General features: G+C 42.5%; 2 protein-coding genes across 9 annotated transcripts in view; both read right to left on the reverse strand.

Annotated features, from left to right (window-relative positions):
- TCTN2 (tectonic family member 2) overlaps positions 1–4,448 on the reverse strand; it is a 32,192-nt gene extending 27,744 nt beyond the window's left edge. For all 3 annotated transcript variants that reach the window (XM_003420325.4, XM_010599809.3, XM_010599808.3), the window contains exons 1-4: positions 4,253–4,448; positions 3,969–4,076; positions 3,564–3,640; positions 1,580–1,775 (exon numbers count right to left, since the gene is read on the reverse strand). In XM_003420325.4, the coding sequence (XP_003420373.1) occupies positions 1,580–1,775; positions 3,564–3,640; positions 3,969–4,076; positions 4,253–4,331 (460 nt within the window). In that variant the 5' untranslated portion in view covers positions 4,332–4,448. The remainder of the gene's footprint in view (positions 1–1,579; positions 1,776–3,563; positions 3,641–3,968; positions 4,077–4,252) is intronic.
- Positions 4,449–7,996: 3,548 nt separating this feature from the next.
- On the reverse strand, positions 7,997–25,843 carry GTF2H3 (general transcription factor IIH subunit 3). Of its 6 annotated transcripts, none has more exons than XM_010599812.3 (13): positions 25,765–25,843; positions 23,070–23,149; positions 21,344–21,450; positions 19,440–19,606; positions 18,000–18,062; positions 16,972–17,001; positions 16,619–16,647; positions 14,914–14,988; positions 13,875–13,940; positions 10,696–10,764; positions 9,753–9,888; positions 9,600–9,636; positions 7,998–9,519 (listed from the first exon to the last, which is right to left on the reverse strand). In XM_010599812.3, the coding sequence occupies exons 1-13, from the start codon at positions 25,775–25,777 to the stop codon at positions 9,450–9,452; spliced, it is 942 nt and encodes a 313-aa protein (XP_010598114.1). In that variant the 5' UTR covers positions 25,778–25,843; the 3' UTR covers positions 7,998–9,449. The 6 variants fall into 6 exon arrangements, with proteins under 6 accessions (XP_010598115.1, XP_010598114.1, XP_010598116.1 ...); XM_010599814.3 differs by lacking the exon at positions 25,765–25,843 and adding an exon at positions 25,118–25,750 and having other exon boundaries at positions 8,000–9,519; XM_010599810.3 differs by lacking the exon at positions 25,765–25,843 and adding an exon at positions 25,633–25,747 and having other exon boundaries at positions 8,000–9,519.
- Between the last annotated feature and the right edge of the window lie 29 nt (positions 25,844–25,872).

Consider the following 25,872-nt stretch of genomic DNA (forward strand, 5'->3'; position numbering starts at 1 on the left):
TAACCGGGTAGCATGCTGTTAGCTTCTGGGATACCCTTCCAGAATCTTTCCATGCAAATATAAATACATGTTCTTATTTCTGCCTCCTCTGTAACAAAAGACAGCGTACTCTACGTACCTGTCGGCACTTGTTTTCTTTCACTTAACAACATATACTGGGAATCATCCCACGTAAGGATACAGAGGACACAATATTCCATTGGATGGTCGTGTCCGAACTTATTTAATCCACTGAAACTTCCAAAACCACGAGGAGGAACGCAGCTAGGGGACTGTGACAAACAAGGGAAGTGACAGCAGGAGTCTGAAAGTGAGGGGCCTGTGCTACTGAAAGGGATAAAGTCTCTCCCTCCATCTCAGTGGACTGTAAAGGCAAGAGATGCTAGAGTCTGCTGCAGGGGACAGAGAACATGACAAAACGCGGGACGTACTGAAGCAATATCTCAACATAGGCATGTCTACCTTGGCGGTCTTTTGTTCTTAGAACATGACCATTATGTGAAATGGGGGACTGTAAAAACCGTGTTTTCGTGTCCAAAGGTACATACGCATACCCAGTGATATTTGCTGTAGTGCTAGTTGTACCAAACAGCTGGAAAGACTTCAGTTCCACCAGGAAGAGGCTGGTTAAATAAATGATGGTACGTCCACACAATGCAATACCATGCAGCTGTTAGCTCACGATCTCAAAATTATAATGATGTGAAAGAAAAAAACAACGGATGAACCTCAAAAACATTATGTTAAGTGAAAGAAGCCAGACACATAAGGCCATGTATCATATAATCCTGCTTATATGAACTATTCAGAATGGGCAAATGCATAAGGACGAAATTTAGATGAGAGATGACCAGGGTCTAGGGGAGGGAGTAATGGGGAGCTGTTGCCTAACAAGCACAGAGTTTCTGTTTGGGGTGATGAAAAGCTTTGGAAATAGATAGTGGCAATGGTTGTACAACATCGTGAATGTCAGCAATGCCACTGAGCCGTACACTTCAAGATGATAAAGATGGCAAATTTTTTGTTACATCTATTTTACCACAATAAAAATAAAACAAACAAACACCTGCCAAGGTACAGAACAGTGTGAATTGTGTGTTATGACTGCATTTTTTAAAAAAGAGGAGACACCTGCTTTTACAGGCGTAAGTTAGCAGGCCACCTCTAGGAAGAGGCGCTGACAATCGAAAACTGCCACGGAAAAACTGCTGTTGTTCTATAAATTCTATGAATTTTCTACAAATTCATGAGTCTTTCCACTCCATTTTTTTAAAGACTGAGTCCCAGAAATCAATACATAGAAATAAACGTGCTCATTTACATTTTACCTTCTCCCAAAGAACTGACAGCAGATTACAAAGACGCAAGCAGCCAAGCAAGGCAAAATAAATCTTAATTAAGCAAAATGGTACAAAGGGAGAACTTTTAAAATAAGAAACTAAACGAAAGGTAAATTAGGTTTAGCAGAGCAAGACACTCACTGGCCTGAGATCAAGTCTGCAAGCCACATGGCCGTATGCTTAGAATCAAACAGATAATGTTTTACTTGGATGTTTTGATGGTCAAAGACCTTACTTGCCTGACGCATTACGGGCCAGGGAAGAGTTGGCATAAATTTCAACTTGAATGAGTAAATGTGCTGAGCAGGATGAGCCGTGAGACGCTGACACCAGGAGGGTCTGGACGAGACACGGAGACGCTGAGAGGGAATTCGTCTCATTAGCGGAACAGCGCTCCACATCCGTCTTCAGCCTCACTGTCACTTCCAACATGTTCTGAAAAGGAAGGAGTGCCGTACTTTCAGAGTGACTCAGACGGCAGCTATAATAACAAGGGCAAAAAAAAAAACTACAGCAGACAAAAGAAAAGCTCAATAAAAGCACACATCAGCCTCAGTTTACTTTATAAAAGAGGAATTACGTACAAAGATGAAATAATTCTGTACATTTTTACCCTGTAATTCTACGACAAAGGAGCCCAGGAAGGTCAGTGGTTAAGCACCAGCTGTTAACTGAAAGGCTGATAGTTCAAACCCACCAACTGCTCCGTGCAGAAAAGACCTGGGAACCTGCTTCCGTGAAGATTACTAACTAATCCATTCCCCACGAGTGAATTCCAAGGGAGGAAGATGTGGCAGTCCGCTTCCGTAAAGAATTTACAGCCTTGATAACCCCATGGTGCAGTTCTAGTCTGTCCTACAGCGTCACCATGAGTTGGAAATCGACTCGATGGTGGTGGGTTTGGAATCTTTAAGGAAGCACACTGCCACATCTTTCTTCCGCAGAGCAGCGGGTGGGTTTGAACTGCGGACCTTTTTACTAGCAGCTGAGCGCTTTAACCATTGTCCCACCAAGGCTCTTCCATAAAGATTACAACCTAGGAATCCTATGGGGCAGTTCTGCTCTGTCTTACTATAGCGTCACTATGAGTCTGAATCTACTCAATGGCACCCAACAACAACAAAGAAGTGCTGACTCCTAACCCTCAGTTTAACATAAAAGCAAGTAACTTTTGGATACTTACAGAAAGCTGAACACAGGTCTGATTAATTAGTTCAGTTTGTCAAGCACCGTTCTAATTTATCATTCTACCAGCGGAAGATTAAATATGAAGAAAACTCCATGAAGACTGACGCCAATTGATCTCATTAGAATGACTATGGACAAGTCAACTAAATCGTTCATTCCTCGAGGCAAGCAGAGTTTGTCTTTCTCATCCTTATATCTCCAGAGTTGATGCCTTGCACTTAGTGTGCACTCAATAAACACTTATTAAATGGAAAGTATTTAATGCCGCCACACTCAAGGGTCCTTAAATGCAAGTAGAGTTAGACAAAGCCAGTGGTTCTGAAACTCTTTGAGCCACAGACACATTTGACAATCTGACAGAAACTGGGAGACTCACACATAAATTCACAGTTTCAGAGGGTTCACACACTCCTCGAAACTCATCTAAACCCACTGACGACAAGCTGATTTCTACTCACGATGACCCTGTAGGACAAAGTAGAACTGCCTGACATGGTTTCCAAAGCTGTAATCTTTATGGAAACAGGCTGCCATATCTTCTTCCCGCAGAGGGGCTGGCAGGTACAAACTGCTGACCTTTTGGTTAGCAACCAAGGGCTTAACCACCACACCACCAGGTTGGTGGTTCGAACCCAACCAGGAGCACGATGGACAAAAGCCTAGAGATCTGCAACTTGTCTAAGGATCCTAACTTAAGGATAAGAAACTCTGGACTGGTTGTTTGTCTGTCAGATCTGACAGCCTAAAATCTCATGACGGTTCTACCAGAAACCAGGTGCATTCCAGGTGATTCCGACTCATGGTGCTCCCATGTGTGCCAGAGTAGAACTGCACTCCATGGGGTTTTCAACAGCTATTTTTTCGGAGTAGATTGCCAAATTTTTCTTCCCTGGCACCTCTGGGTAGACTCAAATCTCCAAACTTTCTCTTAGCAGCATGTTAGCAGCTGTATTGTCAAATCAAGAGAAAGCGCTGCAGAAACACTAAATGTGTACCTCTCCAAATGCTGCAGGGAAGTTCTACTTCTGATCTTACCATACTGGGAGTCACAGTCAAACTCCAGTCTTCCGTCTCATTGCTGGGCAAGCCACAAGTTGGAACCGGCAATATTCCTAAGGGAGAGAAGCTGTGTGATCTTCGGGTAGGTAACAACTTCTGTGAACTTCAGTTTCCCCATTTGCCAAATAGGGCTAAAACAGTGATGCCTATGAAGCACATAGGAAGAGCTCAAAAAATGCCAGCTGTTATTATTTCAGGCTTTCTTTTACCAAACCTATTGGAGGACCTTTCTGGCATTCAGGAGCGCCCTCCTCCCCATCTCTACTTTGCAGGAGACAGACAGAGGCAAGAGACACAGATGATACCACACACCAAGGCTCCTTCGGAAGCCTGGATCTGGCCCACCCTCGCCCTCACCACAAGAAGGGCTGTACTCTTTACCCATCTCGTCCTGAAGCAGAGCCAGGGACACGGTAACATTCTCGGTACCTCCAACCAGAGCCGCGCTGACCGCAGGGCCGGACATGCGGATGACGGGAGGGATGAAAACTAGGCAGAAGGACGGACAGGGACGGGTTAGTAGTTGGAGTCACTGCCTAAGGTGTGCGTGGTGGTCTCTTTGGTGGCTGTGTCTTCCAGAAGACCCCCGAGGAGACCCAGTTTGGCCCTTTACACCCCTCTTCCCTCAGCCCCCGCCCCTGCAGGTCCCTTCTCGCCCTACACACCCAGGTCCCCCCACAGCGGCTTCCCCATGCTCTGCAGAAGGAGCCCCAAGAGGACAGAGGCGGGCGGCGGAAGGCGCATTCTTTGGGGCTCGCGGGGCGCTCACGCCAGAACCGCGCTGGCCTTAGAATTCGTGACTGCAGGGGACGCGAAACCCCGGGGTCCGCTACCCCGCCGCCGCCATCTTGTCAAGCGAATACCCGGAGCTATGGCAACCGCCAATCGGGCGCCGGCCAGGCGCAGCAACGTGCTGCGATTGGACCAGCTGCCAAAGAGCCCGGCCGCGCGCCTGCGCACTCCGACCCCGCCCACGTGGCCTGCACATCCTTTTTCGGGCTTGACTCTAAAACATCACAGGACTGGAAGGAGAACGCGTCCGCTTTTAAAACTGGAATTTCCCCTACCCTGCAGTTAATTCAACCACGTTGCAAGAGCGAGCCTACAGGCATCGGCTTCTAAACAAAAAGGGTAGGAATTGCTATTTGATAAACTTATTTATGCAGAATTTTAGGGGAGACAGGTCGTGAGGCTCCAGTGCTGTAATTGTGCAGGACTGTTGGGTTGTTTATCATCGTTTTCAGTTTTTTGAAGAGCTTTCTAAGAGTGTCTTGAAGAGCTCTCAGCACTCTGAAAGGTGGAGCTAATCAAAAAACACCAAGTTTTGCCCCGCAAAGGACAGATACAAAAGCATCAGAATTCTGCCTTAAAAAACATTGTCTTAGGACGACAGCCCCCAAACATCTCGAGTGTTAATATAGTTCTGCGACCACGAGTGCAGGCTGCGAGGTCACGCTGCCTGGTTTGTGGTTTGGGCTCCCCCACCCCCAACTAATATTCTCTAACTGGTGAGTAACTTTGGGTGAAAATGGTGAATTTTCCTATTGAAAAAACAATAGGTGGCAGTGCCAGGGACAAGCTTGGTGTGTTCAAGGAGCAGCTAGGCCAGTGGGACTGGCAGTGATGAGACAAGGCCATAAGAAAGAAAGGTGAGGAGGGAGCCAAGGATGAGATCAGGAAGGGTCTTAAAGCCAGGCTAATCCAAAAACCAAACTAGCTGCCATCCTGGCGACCCCATGTGTCACAGTAAAGGGTTTTCAATGGCCGATCTTTTGGAAGCAGATCACCAGGCCTTTCTTCCTAGGCACCTCTCGTTGTTGTTGTGTGCCTGTGAATCACTTCCGACTCACAGCAACCATATGTACAACAGAAGAAGGCACTGCCTGGTCCTGCATCACCCTCACAACCGTTGCTGTTTCAGCCCGTTGTTGCAGCCACTGCGCACCTCTTGGTGGGTCCAAACTGCTGACATTTTGATTAGTAGCACAGCCTTAGCCATTTATGCCCTCCAGAGACTCCAAGGTACAGGATTCCTCTTTCTTCCTTTTGGTTGCAATGAGCTATTAGGCAGAAGGCACCAATGGTGAAATTACTGTGGCTCTCCAGGGCATCACATTCAAAAGGAAGTTATCCATAAGAAAAAAAGGTATTTTTTTAAATACAAAAATAAAAATCAGGAGGACATTATGCTGAGTGAAGTAAGTCAATCACAAAAGGACAAATACTGTATGAGACCGTAACTGTAAAACCTCATGAGAAGGTTTACACACAAAAAGAAACAATCTTTGATGGCTACAAGAGAGGGGATTGGTGGGGATGGAAAAGGGTAAGACAGTACACAGTACTGGGGAAGCCAGCACAACTGGTCCAAGGCAGGGTCACAGAAGCTCCATAGACACATCCAAACTCCCTGAGGGATGGAACTGCTGGACTGAGGGCTGTGGGGACCATGGTCTCAGGTGACATTTAGCTCAATTGACATAACATAATTTATAAAGAAAATGTTCTATGCTCTACTTTGGTGAGTAGCGTCTGGGGTCTTAAAAGACTGTGAGTGGCCACCTAGGATATTCCACTGGTCTCACTCCTTTGGGACCAAGGAAGAATCAAGAAAACTAACGACACAAGGAAAAGATTAGTCCAAAGGACTAATGGACCACATCTACTACGGCCTCCACCAGACTGAGTCCTGTACAACTAAATGGTGCCAGGCTACCACCACTGACTGCTCTGACAAGGATCCCAATAGAGGGTCCCAGACACAGCTAGAGAAAAATGTAGAGCAAAATTCTAACTCAAAAAGAAAGACCAGACTTACGCCTGACAGAGACTGGAGAAACCCTGAGAGTCTGGCTCCCCTGACACCCTTTCAGCTCAGTAATGAAGTCACTCCTGAGGTTCACTCTTCAGCCAAAGATTGGACAGGCCCATAAAACAAAACAAGACGAAAGGGGCACACCAGTCCAGGGGCAGTGACTAGGAGGCAGGAGGGAACAGGAAAGCTGGTAATAGGGAACCCAAGGTTGAAAAAGGGGAGTGTTGACATGTTGTGGGCTTGTTAACTAATGTCATAGTACAATGCCTATACTGACTGTTTAATGAGAAACTAGATTGTTCTGTAAACCTTCACCTAAAGTACAATAAAAATTGAAAGAAAAAAAAAAGAATGTTATTAAAAATCAACTATCAGAGAGAATTTTTCTTAAAGTTCCTTTGTGGTCATTTCTATTAGTATAGAATGTGAGCATCAAATTTCAATTCAACTATCAATGCAAAGTCTGGGTTTTTAAATATAGTACTTCTTATAAGGTTTTTTATAAGGAGGCCTGGTGACACAGTGGTTAGGTGCACAGCTTCTAACTGAAAAGTCGGAGGTTCGAACCCACCAGCGGATCTGCAGGAGAAAGATGTAGCAATCTGCTTCCATAAAGATTTACAGCCTTGGAAACCCTGTAGGGCAGTTCTACTCTGTCCTACAGGGACATCATGAGTCGGAATTGACTCAACAGCCATGGAATGGGTACTTCTTATATTAAAATATTGTCCTTGATGTGTTTCTTTCTCTTTGCATGACTGCTGGAAACATTTCCTGCAATCTTTTTAGAGAATTACAAACACTCCTAAAAATCATGTTTGTATTATTTGAAATAAAAAAACGTGGGGGAAAAAAAAAAGCAACAGAACAGGAATCCTTTTGTTGATAAAGCCTGAAGGACTGTCTTTAGAACTGCAGGCTGAACAGTTACTTGACTGTTTACTCAGGAATAGAATAATTTCGTGGCTTTGAAATGAACTGTTATAGAATAAGAAAGATCCCCACTTTTCTGGCATCAAAATATACATTACACTTAAAACCAGCCTGCTTTATCCAATGAAAATACCAAATAATTGAAATTTTGCTAATAGATTTCTTGCTCCCAACATAAAATTACAAACATCAAATCTTTGGTCTAATACTTAAGTACTTAGAAATCTTACATTAAATACTTCATGTTGTTGTTGTGTGCTGCTGAGTCGATTCCAACTCATAGCAACCCTATAGGACAGAGTAGAACTGCCCCATAGGATTTTCTAGGCTGTTTTTTCTTTACAGGAACAGATCGCCAGGCCTTTCTCCCACAGAGCAGCTGGTGGGTTCAAACTGCCAATCTTTCAGTAAGCAGCCTAGTGCTTAGCCATTGTGCTACCGAGGCTCCTTAAATACTTCATACCAACCTATTACTGTGTAACAATATTTTCATCTATAATTTTGGCAGGATTTGAAATTAAAGCTCTTCAGAGGTGAATGAAAAAACTGTCTGGCATTTGGCCATCTTCATGTTAAAAAGTACACAGTTTAAGAGGAGTTGAATGAACATGAGACAAAACAATGACTATAAAAATTCAAATTATTCTATTATAAAAATTTATATAAAGTAGACCACAAATAGAATAAAAACAGAGCTAAACAAGTATATAAAACATTTCAAATGAATAAGAGAGAAAACCTTATCAGCTTGCTGCAAGTTATTCATCTTTTAGATATACGCTTTACTTCCCACACAAACATACAATACTGATTTCGATTACATTCAATTAAGCTGTAAAATATTAAATATTATTTTTAAAAGGCAACATATGCAAACAGATTCTCAAACTCAAGAAGTCACAGATACTTGCAAAGTGATCGTCAAAATCTTTGTGCATTTGTTAATAAAACCACAAATCCAGAATATAAAATCTCCCAGAAATTACCTAACCACTCAGTTACTTAAATAATACTTAGCTTCAGGGATTATATAAAGAGAAAATTCAACCTTAGTTACATACGAGGTTTCATACGCAAATGGGTTTTACAATATACCTTAGGTATGAACAAACCAAACCAACTGCTTATTCCTTAAGCCTTCCTGTACTCTGCTGGAACTCAAAAGGATGTTAACAACTTCATGATTTCATAGAAAAATAATTTTTGTATTGTTGAAATTAAAAATAATTTTTCTTTTCAACTCCAAAAGTTTTCACTATTCAGTCCAAAGCTTCTAGATAACACTTCTCCAATACTTATTTATTTCATTTAAAAAGAAAAGAATTCTATCTGGGACCACACTTAATTGTTAAGGGTCCATTCTCCCCAAGAAATTCCCTCCCAGAACTGCTCTGACCTTTCACAAATAAACTCTTAATGCAACTGTTTTTGAAGAAAAGTTTTCTAACAGACAACTGCACTCACTCCTCTTGCTCATTTAAGAACAGACTGTAGTTATTCTGTGACAAACCGATATTATTCTTTGGGTAACGTCCACACGTGTACTGATGACATACAAAAGTATCTGCTAATACCTGAAAACTGAGATGAATGGTATCAATTTAGACACTAAGGATTCTATTTGCATGATGACTGCTGACGTTGACTGCTGGTTAAGGAAGAAGTACTGTGCTGATTAATGCCGTTAGTCCATAAGTAACCATGTGTACACTTTTTCCCAACACTATGTTTAAATGTCACATATTATATATTTCACAGTAAGGACCTAGATTCGGTTAATCTGCTCTCCATCTATAATCAGTCACAACAGTCGGACTCTGACAAATGATCACCCCATTTTTAAAAAATTCACAAATTTGTGCTTTCTCACCCTTTCTGGACAAAATCCAGCCAGAAGATTAAAAAATACATTCCATAGAATGACTCCCCCAAACAAATCAGTCCCCCAGAAGTACAAGATGAGACTGCTGCTTTGGAAATATTTCCTGTGGGAAATGAATAACCAGGTTAAAAATAACCTTCTATGTATCTGTATCTTTCCAGACCCTTCCCAGCCCAGATCCTGCCTTACAGTTTCTACCACTAGCCCTGAAAGGTGGGAAAACCTTTTATTCTCAAGCAGATACTTTCAGTTTCTTTTTCTTGGCCTTCAGCACGGGAGGCAGAGAAATCTTAAATGCTGTCCTGAAATGAGAGGGGAAAACATTTTTTAACGCTGTCATCTCTAAACAGTGAGCCACCCACGCAGCCTCAGAGATACTCACTCGCATGTAGTACAGATAGGGCTGAAGTTGCAGAATACTGTGGATTTAGAGGGGGGAAAAGCAGGGTGATTTAAAAAGCACACAGTTGAGATATTTACTGCCCTCCCCGACAACACAGAAAAAGGGCAAAACAAAATAGGTCCCTGAACGTACTTGACAAGCACACAGAACAGACATAGCCAATCTCAATGAGGTTCCGATGACAGAAGCAGGCAGCCCTATAGTCAACGTGAATCGGGGGCGGGAGGATTAGCTGAGATCTCTGGTCTTGATCAGGAAGGAAAACCCACTGTAGGAAAAAGCAAGACACTTTTCCTTAAAATAAGGATAACCAAGAGTCTGAAAGGAAAAAAAAAAAAATGTTGCTGTCGAGTTGATTCTACTCATAGTGACCCTACAGGACAGAGCAGAACTGCCCCACAAGGTTTTCTAGGCTGTAATCTTTATGGGAGCAGACAGCCAGGTCTTTTCTCCAGTGAAGTGGCTCGTGTGTTCGAGCTGCCAACCTTTAGGTTAACAGCCAAGCGCTTAACCACTGCACCACCGGGACTCCTTAACCAGGAGTCAGGACATAGATATTTGTCAGCTAACACCCAGGGGGATAATAAATTAGGATTTTCCTTAAAAATCTATTGAGAAGTGAACTTTTTATTCATAATTACTGAGTAGGGTCCCTGGAACGTGCAATTGGTTAAGTGCTCGACTACTAATTAAAAAGTTCAGCCCACCTGGAGGCACCTTAGAAGACAGGCCTGGTGTTCTGCTTCTGAAAGGTCATAGCGTTGAAAACCCCGTAAAGCACAGTTCTGTGCTGCACATACGGAGTTGCCGTGAGTTGCAATCGACTTGACGGCACCTGGTTTTTTCAGTTTAATTACTGACCACCTATTACATATAGGCAGTGCTGTATGAACAGTCATACAACATTCTGCATTTGGTTTATAGGGCTGGAGACTACCTGAAGCCCCTCCTCCTAAGCCACCATTTCTTCCTCTCCTTCAATTACTCGCATTAGCCATCTTGCTCCCATCCAGTCCACAGGACACAGTGGTCTTACTCCCCTCAGGTATTAGGTTCACTGTTCACATGTCCTTACCAGCAAATACTGCAGAAGGGAGGGCATCTGAGGCACCTTCAAGTACAGTCCTCCTGTGATGTCACAAGCCTACAAGACACACAAAGGGGTCACTGCCACATAAAGGCACACTTAGCTTTTCCAGGTGTGTGCAGTTCTGACCAGTAATTCTTTAGGTCTTCTAAAGTAGAGGGGGGTATGACACAGCATATTAACAGGGAACTGTCTCTACACGAACCACAGCCTAATCTACCCCGAGACCGGAAGAACTACATGGTGCCTGGCTACTACTACCAACCATTCTGATCAGGGCCACAGTAGAAGGACCCTGATAGAACAGGAGAAAAATGAGGACTAGAACCTCAAATTCCTTTAAAAAAAAAAACAAAAAAAAAACTGACTTACCTGACTGTAAGACTAGAGGATTCCCTGAGACTATTACCCTGAGATACTCTTTAAATTTTGAAACAAAACTAGCCCCTCCAGTTACCTTTTAGCTAAATAATAGATTGGCTTCACAAAATAAGTATCACCCTTGAGTACTGTGCTCCTTTAAAAAAAAATCCATATGAGACCAAATGGTCAACAATTACTTCAAAAACAATGATGAGAATGCAAGGAGGCAGAGAAACTAAGTTAACAGAAACAGAACAACCAGCATGGGAACAATGAGAATGTTCACACATTGTGACAAATGTAACCAATGTCAGTGAACAGTGTGTGTAGAAATTGTTGAGTGGGAACCTAAACTCCTCTGTAAATTCACCAAAAACATTATTTTTTTAAAAAAAGAGAGAACTATCTCCTAGAGTAAGCAAGGGCCAGGCACTTCCAGCTACCTCCCAAGATATTCAGGTCCCTTACTTTTCCCCCAGGCCAACACCCTTTGACCATTTGGAGTTTGTAGTGCGGGTCTGTCTATGCCCTTTCTCCTGTATGATTGCTACCAATAAATTTTTATTGTTGTCATGTTTACTCATTTTTATCATGTATTTTTAATAGCAGCTTTGTTGAGGTATAATTCACATGCCATAAAGTTTGGTGTTCAATTCAGTGGTTACTACTATACTTATAGGTATGCAGCCACCACCACTATCTAACTCCAGAACGTATTTATCACCCAAGAAGAAACCCTGGATCCGTTACCAGTCACCCCCTCTTCGCAGCCCCCAGCCTCCAGCAACCATTAACCTACTTTCTGTCTGTATAGGTCTGCCTGTTACGGCATTTCATATAAATGGAATAAACAGTATGTGGTCTTCTGTGTCTGGCTTCTTTCACTAAGCATCATGTTTTGAAGGTTCATTCATGTCGCAGCATGTATCAACACCACATAACTTTTAAAAAATTTAGATATAATTTACATAAAATTCACTGTCTTAAAATGTGTGGTTCATTGGTTTATAGAACATTCACTATGTTGTTCAACCTTCACCCCTATCTAATTCCAGAATAGTCCCTTCATGCCCCAAAGGAAACTCCACACCTATTAGTGGTCTGTCCTACTTCCTTCTCCTCACCGCAGCAACCACTAACCTACTTTCTGTCTCCATGGATTTGCCTATCCTGGACACTTCACGTAAATGGATCATACACTATGTGGCCTTTTGTGTCTGGCTTCTTTCACTTAGCATCATGTTTTCAAGGTTCCTCCACATTCTACCATGTATCAGAACTTCCTTATATAGCTGAATAATATTCCACTGTATGGATATACCACATTTTATTTCTCTACTCATCTGTTAATAAACATTTGGGTTATTTTCACTTTTTTGGCTATCATGAATAACATTCCCAGGAACATTCGTGTACCAGTTTCTATGTGGATGTATGTTTCCATTTCTCCTGGCTATATACCTAGCAGTGGAATTGCTGAGTCATATCGTAACTCTGTGTTTAACATTTTGAGGAACTGCCAGACGATTTTCCAAAGTACCTGCAGCATTTTACATTCCCACCAGCAATGAATGAGGGTGCCAGTTTCTCCACATCCTCGACAACACTTGTTATTGTCTGTCTTTGATTGTAGCCAACCTAGTGTGTATGAAGTGGTATCTCACTGTGCTTTTGACCTGCGTTTCCCTAATGACTGAAGAATTGATGCCTTTGAATTCTGGTGTTGGCAAAGAATATTGAACATACTATGGACTGCCAGAAGAACAAACACATCTGTCATAGAAGAAGTACAACCAGAATGCTCCTTAGAAGCAAGGATGGCGAGACTTTGTCTCACATACTTTGGACATATCATCAGGAGGGACCAGGATATCATGCTTGGTAAAGTAGAGGGTCAGCAAAAAAGAGGAAGACCTTCAATGAGATGGATTCACACAGTGGCTGCAACAATGGGATCAAACATACAATGATTGTGAGGATGGCACAGGACTGGGCAGTGTTTCATTCTGTTGTACACAGGGTCACTATGAGTCAGAACGGACTCAACGGCACCTAACAACAACGATGACCAATGATGTTAAGCATCTTCCTGTGTGCTTACTGGCCACCTGTATATCTTCTTTGAAGAAATATCTACTCATATCCTTTGCCCATTTTTTAACTGGGTTATCTGTCTTTTTACTGAGTTGAGTATGATGCTATTTTCACAAAAAATTTTCTGAGTGTGACCTGAAAGGTCGGCGGTTCGAAACCACCAGTGGCTCTGTGGGAGAAAGGTGTGGCAGTCTGCTTCGGTAGAAATGTACAGCCTCAGAAACCTTATGGGGTTGCCATGAGTCGGAACTGACTTGACAGCAGTGGGTTTGGCTTTTGGTAATATTAACAATGGTAATTTTTGGATGACGGGATTATAAGGCTATTTTGGACTTCTTAAGTTATTTTTAGCACATTGGCCACTTTCACAAAGTCGACCATGTCTACACAAAAGACAAATGAAAGCTTGAAAGGGACCAGAGATGTTAGTGCTCTAATCTGTAGAACCACACAAGGCTAATCCCTAAAGACGTGTGAAGACTGGTGAAAGGCATTTAACTACAACCAAAAAACCAAACCCAACCCGTAGCTGTCAAGTCGATTCCAACTCATAATGACCCTACAGGACAGGACAGAACTGTCCCATAGGGTTTCCAAGGAGCACTGGTGGATTTGAACTGCCGACCTCTTGGTTAGCAGCCGAGCTCTTTACGCTAGTAACATGCCACACTTTCCTAATCACTAAAACCCAGCATACTTTTAAAACATACCTGTTGGAGGAGTCCTGAATCGGAGTCTAAAACACAGGCATCAATCAAAATACTCTGAAATGAACACTTAAAATTATTATAAGAATAATAGCAATAACGCCTACCTACAATTGCACATACTAAGTACCAGGCTCTGCTCTTAAAATGCTGTAGCTCATTTAATAGGAATCACTCTGCAAGGGAGATGTGCCATTCGCAGTCTGCAGCTGAAGCACCCAGGACTTGGCCAGGCTGTGGTCCCAGAGCTGTAAGCCCTGGTCTGCCTGTCTCTGAAACTCGTGCTCTGTCCACTACATGGCATTGCCACTTCAAGCTGGAAGATATCATGCGTGACTCTAAGAGCCATGTTAGGTTACCACTTAAGTTTCAAGGAAGTTTTGGTTTTTTTTTAACACATCCAAGAAAAAAAATTGTATTGGCGATAATACACCTCAACATCACAGTTATTTGCAAAGTGAAAATACCAAATCTTTATAAACCTCACAAAAATAAACAGAGAAGTTGAGGCAAGGTTTATGGAGCAAATTCTAAGGTCAGAGGTTCTCAGCCTGGGGGCCAAGGGTGCGTTAAAAGGGCTTACATGAACACCACAAAACTACATGCAAAACTCTGAGTACAAGAGTGTCTGGGACAGGGCCCATCAAAGGACCCATCATATTCTCAAGGGGTTCAGGACCCAAAATAGAAAATGACTACTAAAACCTATTGTGTCGAGCCGATTCCAACTCACAGCGAACCCTGCATGACAGCGCAGAGCTGCCCCATGGGGCCCCCAAGGCCGCAACCTTTACAGAAACAGACTGCCACATCTTTCTCCCACGGATGCTGGTAGGTTCGACCTGCCGACCTTTTAGTTAACAGCCAGGTGCTGAACCACCGCAACACCAGGGCTCCTTAAAATGACTACAACTGTGAACTGATTTCTTAATCCACTAACCAGGCTATCTAGTCAAAATACCTAAGTTGGTCATCCAAACACTGAAATTAATTCCTTTCTCATGAAACAAAATATTCTTTAAAAGGTGGGCTCTCAATTCACCTGTTTCTGGGCCGCGAAGATTACATTCATGAAGTTCATATACTGCAAAGCACTGTCTTCTGCAGCTTTAATCACCTGAAAAACCGTGTCTCTGTTAACGCCTCCAGGCACATCCCGACACTCCCACTCAAGTGCCATCATGATACACTGCGAACTATACCCAAAATCATGTTTCCTAATCTGTTTCCTACTTACCAATATTGACCAATACCTGAAAGTATAAAGATGACAGCAAAAATTACCTCCAAACCCCAATGGCCAGAGATAATGCTTGTTAATGGTTTGATGAATATCTTTCTAGATAGCATCTATATGGGCATTAATACACTCGCCCCAAAAATATACACACCCCCCCAAAACACACATACACCCAAAACACACACACACGGAAAACACACACTCACATCCCAAAATCTACTTCTGTCAATGACTTTGGATGATCTCATCCTTGATGACTTGACAGATTCCCACATTTAACCAATCATCCCTAAAGGACAGCCAGGCAGTTTCCAGCGTCTCAGTTTTAAACAGTGCTCTGATGAACACCATCATATACCCTTTGCACACTTCTCTTAATTATCTCCTGAAGATAATCAGGGAGGCTGCTAAAGCGTATGCACCTTCAATTTTTGTGCAGATTATTAAATTACCTCCAGAAAAGTTATGCCAAAGTAACCCGTCCCCAGTGTTGCTATCAACCCAGGGAACTGCTGGATTTGTCATTTTTGCTGAGCGGTAAGCAAACAACAAAAAGCTCGTTATTTTACACTTACGCTTCTTTGCTTACTAGTAAGGCTGAACATATTTTTAAATGCTAACCGCCATTTGCGTTTTTTCTTTTGGAGTCTGCTCATGTCTTCTGCCCATGTTTATAGAGTGGAACTTGTCTTTTGAAATTTAACTGATGAGAGTTCCTCTGTCAGGTAGGTAGGCTGAAAATACCTTCCTAATAGTTTTTCTTTCATCCTTGTTTTGGGGTTTTTATTTTATGGAGTAGTAATCTTTCAAGTTCCACATCCTCCTTGGAAAGACATTCAACTCACCACCAAAGACTGTAAACACCTATTTTCTTCCAGCACTTTTGCACCTTGCATTTTTACATTTAAATGCTTGATCTTTTCCGAAATGTGTTTAGGTGTAATCGGTGAGATAAGGATCAGCTTTACTTTTTCTCCTCAACAGCCAACCAATTAGCCCAGCCTCTTTTATTAATACCTTTTCTTTCCACTAATTTGAAGAGAGTCCTTTATCACAAATCAGATTCCCATATGCACTTGGCTTTACTTTTAGTCTCTTCCACCTTCTATTTGCCTGTAAGTACACCATGCTTTAGGATGTGCTATAATACCTAACAGGGCAAGCTCCTACCTACTGTTCTCTTTCACAAAGTCCTTAGCGATTCTCATTGACTTATTCTTCCAGGTCAACTTTTGAATTTCTTTTTTACTCTGAGACTGCACTGAATTCACAGCTTAATTTAAGAAAAATTGACATCCGAGAGCAAAATATTTCTCTCCATTTATTGAATTCTTTCATGTCTCTCAGAGTCTGGGAACTTTCGTTCATGTCCATTTTATACACTGCTTGCTATTTCTAGATACTTAATATTTATTTCTTCTATTGTAAATGGAGTCTAATTCCCCATTTTGTTTTCTAACTGGCTATAGTTGGTATATGAAAACAGTACTGATTTTTAAAATCTTACCAATATCCTTGACTTCATTTCCTGATTATCTGTAAAAAGAAATAAAAAGACTACAATTTAATGGAGCCTTACGAAATACATAAATAAGGTTTTCTAACCAATTTTTGGAAACCCTGGTGGCATAGTGGTTAAGTGCTACGGCTGCTACCCTAAAGGTCGGCAGTTTGAATCCACCAGGCACTCCTCGGAAACTCTATGAGGCAGTTCTACTGTGTCCTATAGAGTCACTATGAGTCGGAATTGACTCGACAGCACTGGGTTTTTACTGGGAACTGATGTTTAAATAGTCCACCATCCTTAGGGCGGTAAGGTAAGTAAGATTATAGTTCTCCCAGGAAAACAAAGACTCTTACCTTTGACTTCCTTGTTCATTCTATGAATGTCTTATTTTATTAGCATTAAGGAAAAAGAAAAAATTTATTTAATAAATATTTATACCAAACAGAAAAATAGCCTCAAATTTTAGTTACACAAACCCAGCACCCACCTAATGAAAAAAGGAAATGCCCCTCTTTCCATGATGAAGACACAAGCAAGACTTCTCGGGGGTTCCACCAGATCCCAGATTTGAATATGGGGACCACAAGTAAATCAACAAGCCAATAATACGAGGTAACTCTGAATACTGTAGAGGTGACCAGGCACCCCAAATCATAGTCTAGGACAAAGGACTCACTGCATTCTGCCAATGATAAACCACACAAGACTGGGGGAACTTCCTACAAACGTGGATACGATTAGAAAGCTGTTCTTGCTCCAATGCTAAGTCCCAGACATCCCAGTCACTGTGGAGAAGTAGCTACTCACTTATGAAGCCTCAGGGTCAGCAAATGGCTTTTAAAATCAAATACTGCCCCTACCTCAAGAAAGATGAGGAAAAAAAGAAAAACCAATCCAATGTATAAAAATAAGAAGGAAACATTCCAAAGCAGCATTCATTGTGGGCAGGACAGACTGGAGAAACCAGTTTTCTATTTCTTCCCATTTCCAGTCTTTACAGTTCATCTTATAACAACTCAAAGCCAAGATCAATTATTTTTTGATTGCCCACCACTTTAGAATACTCAGGCCTCCCATTCTTGTGGACAGGCAGGGTTCTAAGAAATAGCACAAGTTAAAATCTGCTTATTCCGGAAGGTGCAGCCTTCATGGCACAGTGGTTAAGTGCCAGAAGGCTTATCAAAAGGTTGGCAGTTCAAAGCCACGAGCCGCTCAGTGGGTGAAAGATATGGCAGTCTGCTTCCGTAAAGATGACGACCTAGGAAACTCTATGGGGCAGTTCTACTCTGTCCTACAGGGTAGCTATGACTCGAAATGAACTCAACAACAATGGGATTTTTTATTACAGAAGACACTGCCAGGATGATTAAAGAAAGGATACAGCAGAGGGCTTTGGCGAGGGACCCTGCCAGCAGAGTTTCCATGTGTTGACCCTTTATGTCACCTGCAAATAACAACAACATTAAAAAGGAAATTTTTAAGTACTTTCTTGTTCTCAAATCATTTTCAAACCAAGGCATTCTCTTCCATGACTGAAATCAAACAATGACATTTCAAACTGGTTTTTAAAAACATTCTGAATAGAAAGCAGAGACTCAAACAGATTCTTGTACACCAGTGTTCACAGCGGGACTATTCACAACAGCCAAACGGTGGATGCATCCCAAGCTTCCATCGACAGAGAAATGGATAAAGCAAATGTGGTGTCCAGCCATAGAATGGAGGAGAATTCAGCCATTAAGAGGAACGAAGTCCTGATACACACTACAACATGGACAAAACTTGAACACATGATGCTTTTGAGAACAATAACCTTGAAGGCTAGGTGGAAGGACTTGAATGGGGAGAGACAGGGGTCAGAAGAGCAGTTAAAAGTTATTGGAATCATCTAGAGCTGCAGCTTTCAGCCTGAGGAGTTTTGGCCCCCAGGGCACGTTGAGCAATGTCTGAAGACATATTCGGTTGTCACGACTGGAGGGGTGCTACTGGCATCTAGTGGGTGGAGGCCAGGGATGCCACTTAACATCCTGCAATGCACAGAACAAGCCCCCATGACAAGGAATCATCCTGCTCAAAATGCCAACAGTGCAGAGGCTGAGAAAGCCCTGACCTGGATGACAGATAACCAGGGTTCAGATTCTGGAGATACTTCTGATGCGAAATTGGTAAGATTTCATAGCTGATTAGATGTTGGATGTAAGGAGGAGTCAAAAAAGGCAAATGCTCTGAATTTGGAAAACTAGGTGGGTTAGGATGACAGAAATGGGGAATGGAAATGACGATGTTGTTCGGGGGAAAAGATAATGAAACGAGTTGGGGACGCTAACGTTAAAGAGCCTGCAGGGACCCTAAGAGGAGACATCTGCAGCTAGAAAGACAGACCGCACTCAGAGACGCGGACTGGGAGGTATTCATACACGATTACTGAACATGGGAGTGGGTGCAAACATTCAGAGGAAGAAAAGAAGAAAATAATGTCCAAAATAAAACATATTTTGAGGGATGAGATCAACAAAGAGCCAGAAATGGAAACTAAGAAGGAATGATCCAGAAAAGAGGAAAAGCAGGTCACCAGGACATCCTGAGATGCCAAAGAGTGTGTTTCAAGAAGGAAAGGCTGGTCAACAGTGTCAGACGCCACAGAGGCAAGGCAAATAATGCACAGACTTCAAGGAAAACAATTTTTAAGAAGAAAAGAGGGAGTACCCTAGCACACAGTATCAACAACCTCAAATCTCTGGATTTAAACCCCCAAGGGCCTTCAAATTGAACTCCTTTGCAAAATAACAAGATGAAAAAGTAAATAAATAAAAGCTATTACTCTTGGTCATTAGGTCTTTAATCTCTTCGGCAATAACTTCATTTGCTGCTGTTAACAGCTCATATTTCCCGTCTTTACTTCCTGAGGGATTAAATTCAGAAGGAGGGTTGCTGGCTTCTCCGAAGAAGTCTCCCAGTCTGCCATTCTTTCCAGGATATAGGAATCGACTAAAACGGGGAGGGGGGGGAGAAAAAGAAAAAACTAGTCACACCTGGACTTAGCACCCTCACCCAACAGCAAAATGGAATTCATCAGAGAAAACAAACAAAAATCACACTCATTCTGGACTTCTAAGATTTGATAACAAATTTCATTTTGTACAAGTGCACAAAATAGGCAAAGCAGCAAACTTGAGTCTACCACCACAGAACATCTGAGTGGTTCCAGTGTTTTCTAGAAAATGAGGGAAAATAAAGAGTATTAGGTTACAGTTTACTGATGTGCGGCAGGGTGCTCCCTGCTCTACTCTCTCAAAGGACCATCCAAAGAGAAGGTACCAAATTCTACCTCACTACTAGTACATTCTTCGAGGTACACATTATCCACTACAGCAGTTATAAAAACCTGGTCCGAGGGCCCCTGCAAAAGCTCTCCTAGTGCTTCGTGACTCTTGTGGCCATTACATACAGGACACTTTTGATAAAAAATGAAAGCGCTGTTAGAGCTTCTACTGATACCCTAACCAAAACAGCGTCATCTCTTGACTCAATGCTGATTAAAGCATACGGTGGTGATGGGTGTGGAGCACAGAATCCATGGGCTCGTTCATCCCACTGAAGGAAGTAGCCCAAAGAACAACAAAACTGGAGAACTATCTATGAACCTCACATGAAATATGTTGATAAACAAGTCACTTCTACTGCGATGTGACATTTAGTTAAGATGTAGAAGAGCTGTACCTTACATGGGGTCAGACTGTATATGAGTGGATGATGTGACAAGCAAATATGGTCAAAATAATCCATAAACCCTTTACATACAGGTCCCTGGGAGGCACAAACAGCTTGTGCTTGACTATTAGCTTACAGGTTGGCAGTCTGAACCCACCCAGAAGAAAGACCTGGCAATCTGTTTCCATAAAGAGTATAGTCAAGAAAATTCCATGAGCAGTTCTACTCTGTAACACATGGCAACAGGCTGGGGTTTTTTTTTTTTTTTTTTTGGTTTTTTACCATATACGCAGCCATATTTACAAATGAAGTGCAGACCTGTGTACCATCCTGCAGTAAGTCCAACACAGCCAGTGTTTACAGCAGTGTTGGAAAAGACCGTGGTTCTTCAGCCGAGCACTAGATGGAGTCGTTGGCTTGGGTGTAGAAGCTGATATTATGAGAACAATCCGTTATTTCCAAATACCAGGCCACACGCAGGGCAGCAAAATCGTCCCACCGTGAGAGTGGGAGTTAAGACCCAGTGAAGGGAAAGCAGAATGACATCTCTCACTGTACCCTCACTCCAGGGCAGACACCTAACGAGTAGGGTGGGGATGGAAGCTGCCTGCCCCCCCACCCAGAGTTTTGCTCTCTTTCTGCTTAGCGAACATAGTTGAATCTGTGTCTCGTTATATGTACATATAACACAACTCCACTATATATTAACTAACAAGGTTTTCAATACTCATGTTGTTGTTAGGTGCCATTGAGTCAATTCTGACTCATAGCCACCCCATGTGACAGAATCGAAGCGCCCCACAGTTTTCTAGGCTGTGATCTTTACACCACCAGGACTCCTTTCAATGCTCACACCTGCTAAAAATGTACATGTACCGATTCCTGATACTGTAGCTATGATTCATGGGTGCAGAATTTTTTTTTTTCCAACTCAGAGTACAAACAGTGCCAGTTGGCACCAACGCCTCACAGATGTTAAGCATTAAACAGGAAGGGTAGTGACAATGGTCCTACCTTTCGTGAATGTGACTTGCTATCACGGCAAGTTTGTTGGAACGATTCATGAATAAATGGGAATTTCCCAACACCATCACAGCATCTATGCATTTTGATAAAGTGAACTGTTGGAAAACCGAAGACATTTCAAAGATAGATTAGCGATCCAAATACGTATGTCAGGCCTTGAAATGACTAACAGGCAATCACAATTACTCATTGCTAAAAATGTGCTCAGGAGCTCCCCTCCTGCAAAGCCATTAGCAAAAACCCTTGAAAACTACAGTCCTCGTTTTACTTACGTCAGATATTCAGAACAATATCCCAAAAATATTTTTCGCGTAGCATTTAGAGAATAACAAATGTCTCATGTCTTCTGTGCAGGTATCACTAGCAAATTGTCGCTACACATGGAATAGATACTTAATACATACATGATACCGTATAATACATGATTACATTGGTGATTTCTAAAACTTTTCAAATCAGTCATCTGCTAAACATGCAGATATCCCTTCTCTCGTGGAGCTCACATTCTCACAATTGTAATGTTAACTGTCCAAGTATTTTTGGTACATGCTTTTTATCAAGATGAGGAAGTTCCCTTCTATTCTTAGTTTGCTTTGGTGGCACAGTGGTTAAGCACTCAGCTGCGAACCGAAAGGTAAACAGCGCAAACCCACCAGCCACTCCTCGAGACAGTTATGTGCCTTCTGCTCCCATAAAGACTACAGCCTTGGAAACCCTATAGGGCCATTCTACTCTGTCCTATAGGGTCGCTATAAGTCGGAACTGTCTCGATGGCAAAGGATTTGGTTTGGGGTTTTTTTTTTGGTCGTGGCAAGTAGTTCTTTGTATATATAACTGGATTTGATTTGCTAATTATTTTGAAGATTTTTTGCATCTATGCTCATGAGAGTTTTCTTTTTTTTGTACTGTCTTTACCTGGTTTTGGTGTAAAGGTAATACTGATCTCATAAAATGAGTTCGGAAGTGTTCCTTCTTCTGTTTTCCGGAAAAGATTTCATGGAATTGGTGTTACTTCTTTAACTGTTTGGCAGAATTCTCCAGGGAAACTATCTGGGCCTGGAGATTTAACACCAATTCTACACGATCTCTTCCAAAAACAGAAGTTAAGAAAAAATCTAAAGCAAATAATAAAAATTAGAGCAGAATTAAATAGACAATAGAAAAACAATTGAAAGAGTTAACCAAAAAAAACCTATATACACAATCAATATATGAAATGTTCAGAAAAGACAACACAGACTCAAGCAGCAGGTCAGTGGCTGCCAGCAACTTGGGGGGCGGGGGACAGAGACTGACTGCACACAGACAGGGTGGAACTCTGCAGGTAGACAGAAATGTTCTAAAGAGGGATTCTGCTGGTGATCGATTGATTACACAACTTTATGAATGTACTAAAAAAATCACTTGTACGTTATCATGGGGGAATTTTATGGTATGTAAATTATACCTTCATAAAGCTGTTTTATGGAAACCCTGGTGGCGTAGTGGTTAACTGCCATGGCTGCTAACCAAAGGGTTGGCAGTTCGAATCTGCCAGGCGCTCCATGGAAACTCTATGGAGCAGTCCTACTCTGTCCTATAAGGTCGTTGTGAGTCGGAATCGACTCAACGGCACTGGGTTTGGTTTTTGTAAAGCTGTTTTTTGTTACAAAGCAATATAAACACGTTCTCAGTTAAACCAGAATCATCCAAAGGCTTCCTTAAGCAGTCTTACCTGCGATTCTTTTAATGCTTGCTTTCCCCACCAAATTGGGTTGGTGTCAACTATGATCACTAGAAGATTCAATTCATCTTCTGAAAATGTTAACAACAAAAAAAAAAAATACATTAGTCTCATGAGAGTGAATCACCGCTAACATTCCCCATTAGTACAATTTAGAGCAAGCACCAACACATGCTTTTATATGTTTATCATCCCACAGCCATATTAACAGAAGGCCAAATTCTTTTAAAGATTTAAAACTTAGTGGGTCCTGAGCACGCTCTCGCCTGCTTTCCATGTGATTGTACCTTCCCCCTTTCCTCCTCCAAGCCACTGCGTTCTTTCTTGTGTCACAGGAGTAAAAGGTCTGACAAATTCAAGGACCAAAAGCAATGTTACCTCTTTCTTCCCAAAGCCTTCCACAGGTCTTCCAGCAAGAGATCCTGACTCCCTCCTCTCAGGTGAGAGGGAATGCCAGCCTTCTCTGCACCAAGCACTGGCATATATAATCCCATAATCCTGTTTTATACTAAAAGCAACCCAACAAGGGACATATGAATGCTGTCTTTCATCAGTTATAAGCATTCCTTTTTCCTTTTATTTTTATATTTATGAATCCTGTCTTTCATCAATTACAAGGCATTCCTTTTTTTTTTTTTCATTAAACTCAGGGTGGTGCCTTACTATTAAAATTGACAGCATGTTTTGTCTCTTCAGAGGTACATAAAATAACAGCATGTCGTCTTAGATTACATGAAATACAGTATTCTCATTTTGCAAATAAGAGCAAGTTGCCCAAAGTCACATGTCCTGCTGGCAAGTGGCAAAGCCAAGACCTTGCTGTAAAGACAGATCTCCTTGACTCTAAAGACTGTAGTTTTTCATTGCCCCACAGCCTGACTCTGACCACTAGCTGCACCAATGGACACTCCTCTAATGACATTTAGCTCTCACTACCTCATGTTAGTTAGTTGTGTGCTTCTCATCTCTCTTCCCAGCCCTGCTCACTAAACTGTGGAGGCCTTAAAGAATGATTTTTGCTAGTCTTGGGACAAATGACGTAATAAGTGTAAATCACAAAGTGGCTAGCACAGAAAAAAAAGAAGCAGGGCTTTAATAACTGTCTCTCCCACAGGCCCTCACTTCTCTACCCATAAGCCCTCAAACCTTTACCTGTATTCCCCATCAGGCCCCACCTCACAATTCTCAGAACCGTTAGTTCTCTGATGTTACCAAGACAGCCTGAGAAAAAGAGAGTATGTTGCCTGTGTGGAGAGTTATGTGTATCAGTACATCCAAAATGTCCCTGTGAACGTCCTTTGGGTCTCGACCTCCTCATCTGTAAATAGGGACAACAAAGCCAGGTCTGCCCACTGCCCTGACAGGGAACACAAAAGAGAATCCCTGATGGAGCAGGAGAACAGTGGGATGCAGACCTCAAAAAGACCAGACTTATGGTCTAAGACTGGAGGGACCCCAGAGGTCATGGCCCCCAGACTCTCTGTTAGCCCAAGACTGGAATCATTCCCAAAGCCAACTCTTCAGACAAGGATTGGAGTGGACTATATAGACAAAATGATACTGGTGAGGGGTGAGCTTCTTGGCTCACGTAGACACGAGACCATGTGGGCATCTCCTGTCTGATGGCAAGATGAGAAGGCAGGGGGGACAGGAGTTGGGTGAATGGACATGGGGAATACAGGGTGGAGAGGAGGAGTGTGCTGTTATATTAGGGGGAGAGTGGCTAGGGTTACACAGCAAGCTGTGTGTAAGTTTTTATATGAGAGACTGACTTGATTTGTAAACTTTCACTTAAAGCACAAGAAAAGAAAAGCCAGGTCTGCCCCCCTCACAGGGATGTGGTGTATATTAAAACAGAAAAGAGAAGCATGGACCATTTTTACAGCCTCAGAATGGATCTTCCTATTTCTTCTCTTGCTCACACAGTCCATTTTCCACACAGCAAACTGATCTTTCAAAAATGTAAATTAGATCATAATATTTCTTAAGTATGCATCACACTTAAAGCTCAAGCTATGCGGCCCTGCATGATGCAGCACCTGGCAGCTCTCTGGTCTCATCCTCTTCTACTGTCCTTCTAGTTCAGTCTGGTCCAGCCATCCTGGCCTCCTTTTTCTTCCCTCAAGACATCATGCTTCACAGCTTGTAGTTTACTGTATGAATAAATGCCTCCCCACCTTCGCCATCACCAGGTTCCCCAGTTCTGTCTTTTCAGTAATGTGGCGTCTTGACCTGCCACAAGGCCTTTGCACTTACAATGCACTCCCCCAGGAACTTCGCATGGTCGACCCAAGTCTTAGTTTAAACATTACGATCTTCCCTGGACTGAAGTAGCTCTTGCTCCCTCCACTAAGCACAAGCTACCACATCATCCTATCATATTGTCTTCGTGGCTCTTGTCATCCCTTGAGATTATTTTTGTTTTCCTGCTCATTGTCTGTCTCGCCCACTAGAATTCAATGCCATGAGAGCAGAGACCTTGTCTATCATGGTCTCTGCTGTATCCTCAGCGCATAAAATAATGCCTAGCATACAGTACCCGCTCCACATTTACCGAGTGAACGAATGAATGAATGCATTCGCTACTCCTCTAAACACCAAATACGTCCCATCCAGCCGAAAAACTACACTCCCTTTCGCCGGTCCTGGCCGGGCAGAGTCCGCCCAACCCCGGCGCAACTCTCACCGTCTGAGACCATGGCGGCCTCCGCGCAGAGCCAGCAGCAATCGGGCGACCGTCGGGAATCCGCGGACCGACTTCCGGCGCTGCCCAGTGACGTCGGCACAGGTTTGG

This window comes from Loxodonta africana, chromosome 19 (genome assembly GCF_030014295.1).
Source record: "Loxodonta africana isolate mLoxAfr1 chromosome 19, mLoxAfr1.hap2, whole genome shotgun sequence".
NCBI lineage: Eukaryota > Metazoa > Chordata > Mammalia > Proboscidea > Elephantidae > Loxodonta > Loxodonta africana.

Bases quoted from the DNA above. Each gene is read 5' to 3' on its own strand.
- GTF2H3 (XM_010599810.3), bottom strand. From the start codon at position 25,657: ATGCATTCATTCATTCGTTCACTCG. The intron at 18,063-19,439 runs GTAATAGCTTTT...TGTTATTTGCAG, and splicing joins TAAAGACCTAATGACCAAGA to GTGACATAAAGGGTCAACAC. The intron at 9,520-9,599 runs GTGAGTATCTCT...CTCTCATTTCAG, and splicing joins CCTATCTGTACTACATGCGA to GACAGCATTTAAGATTTCTC.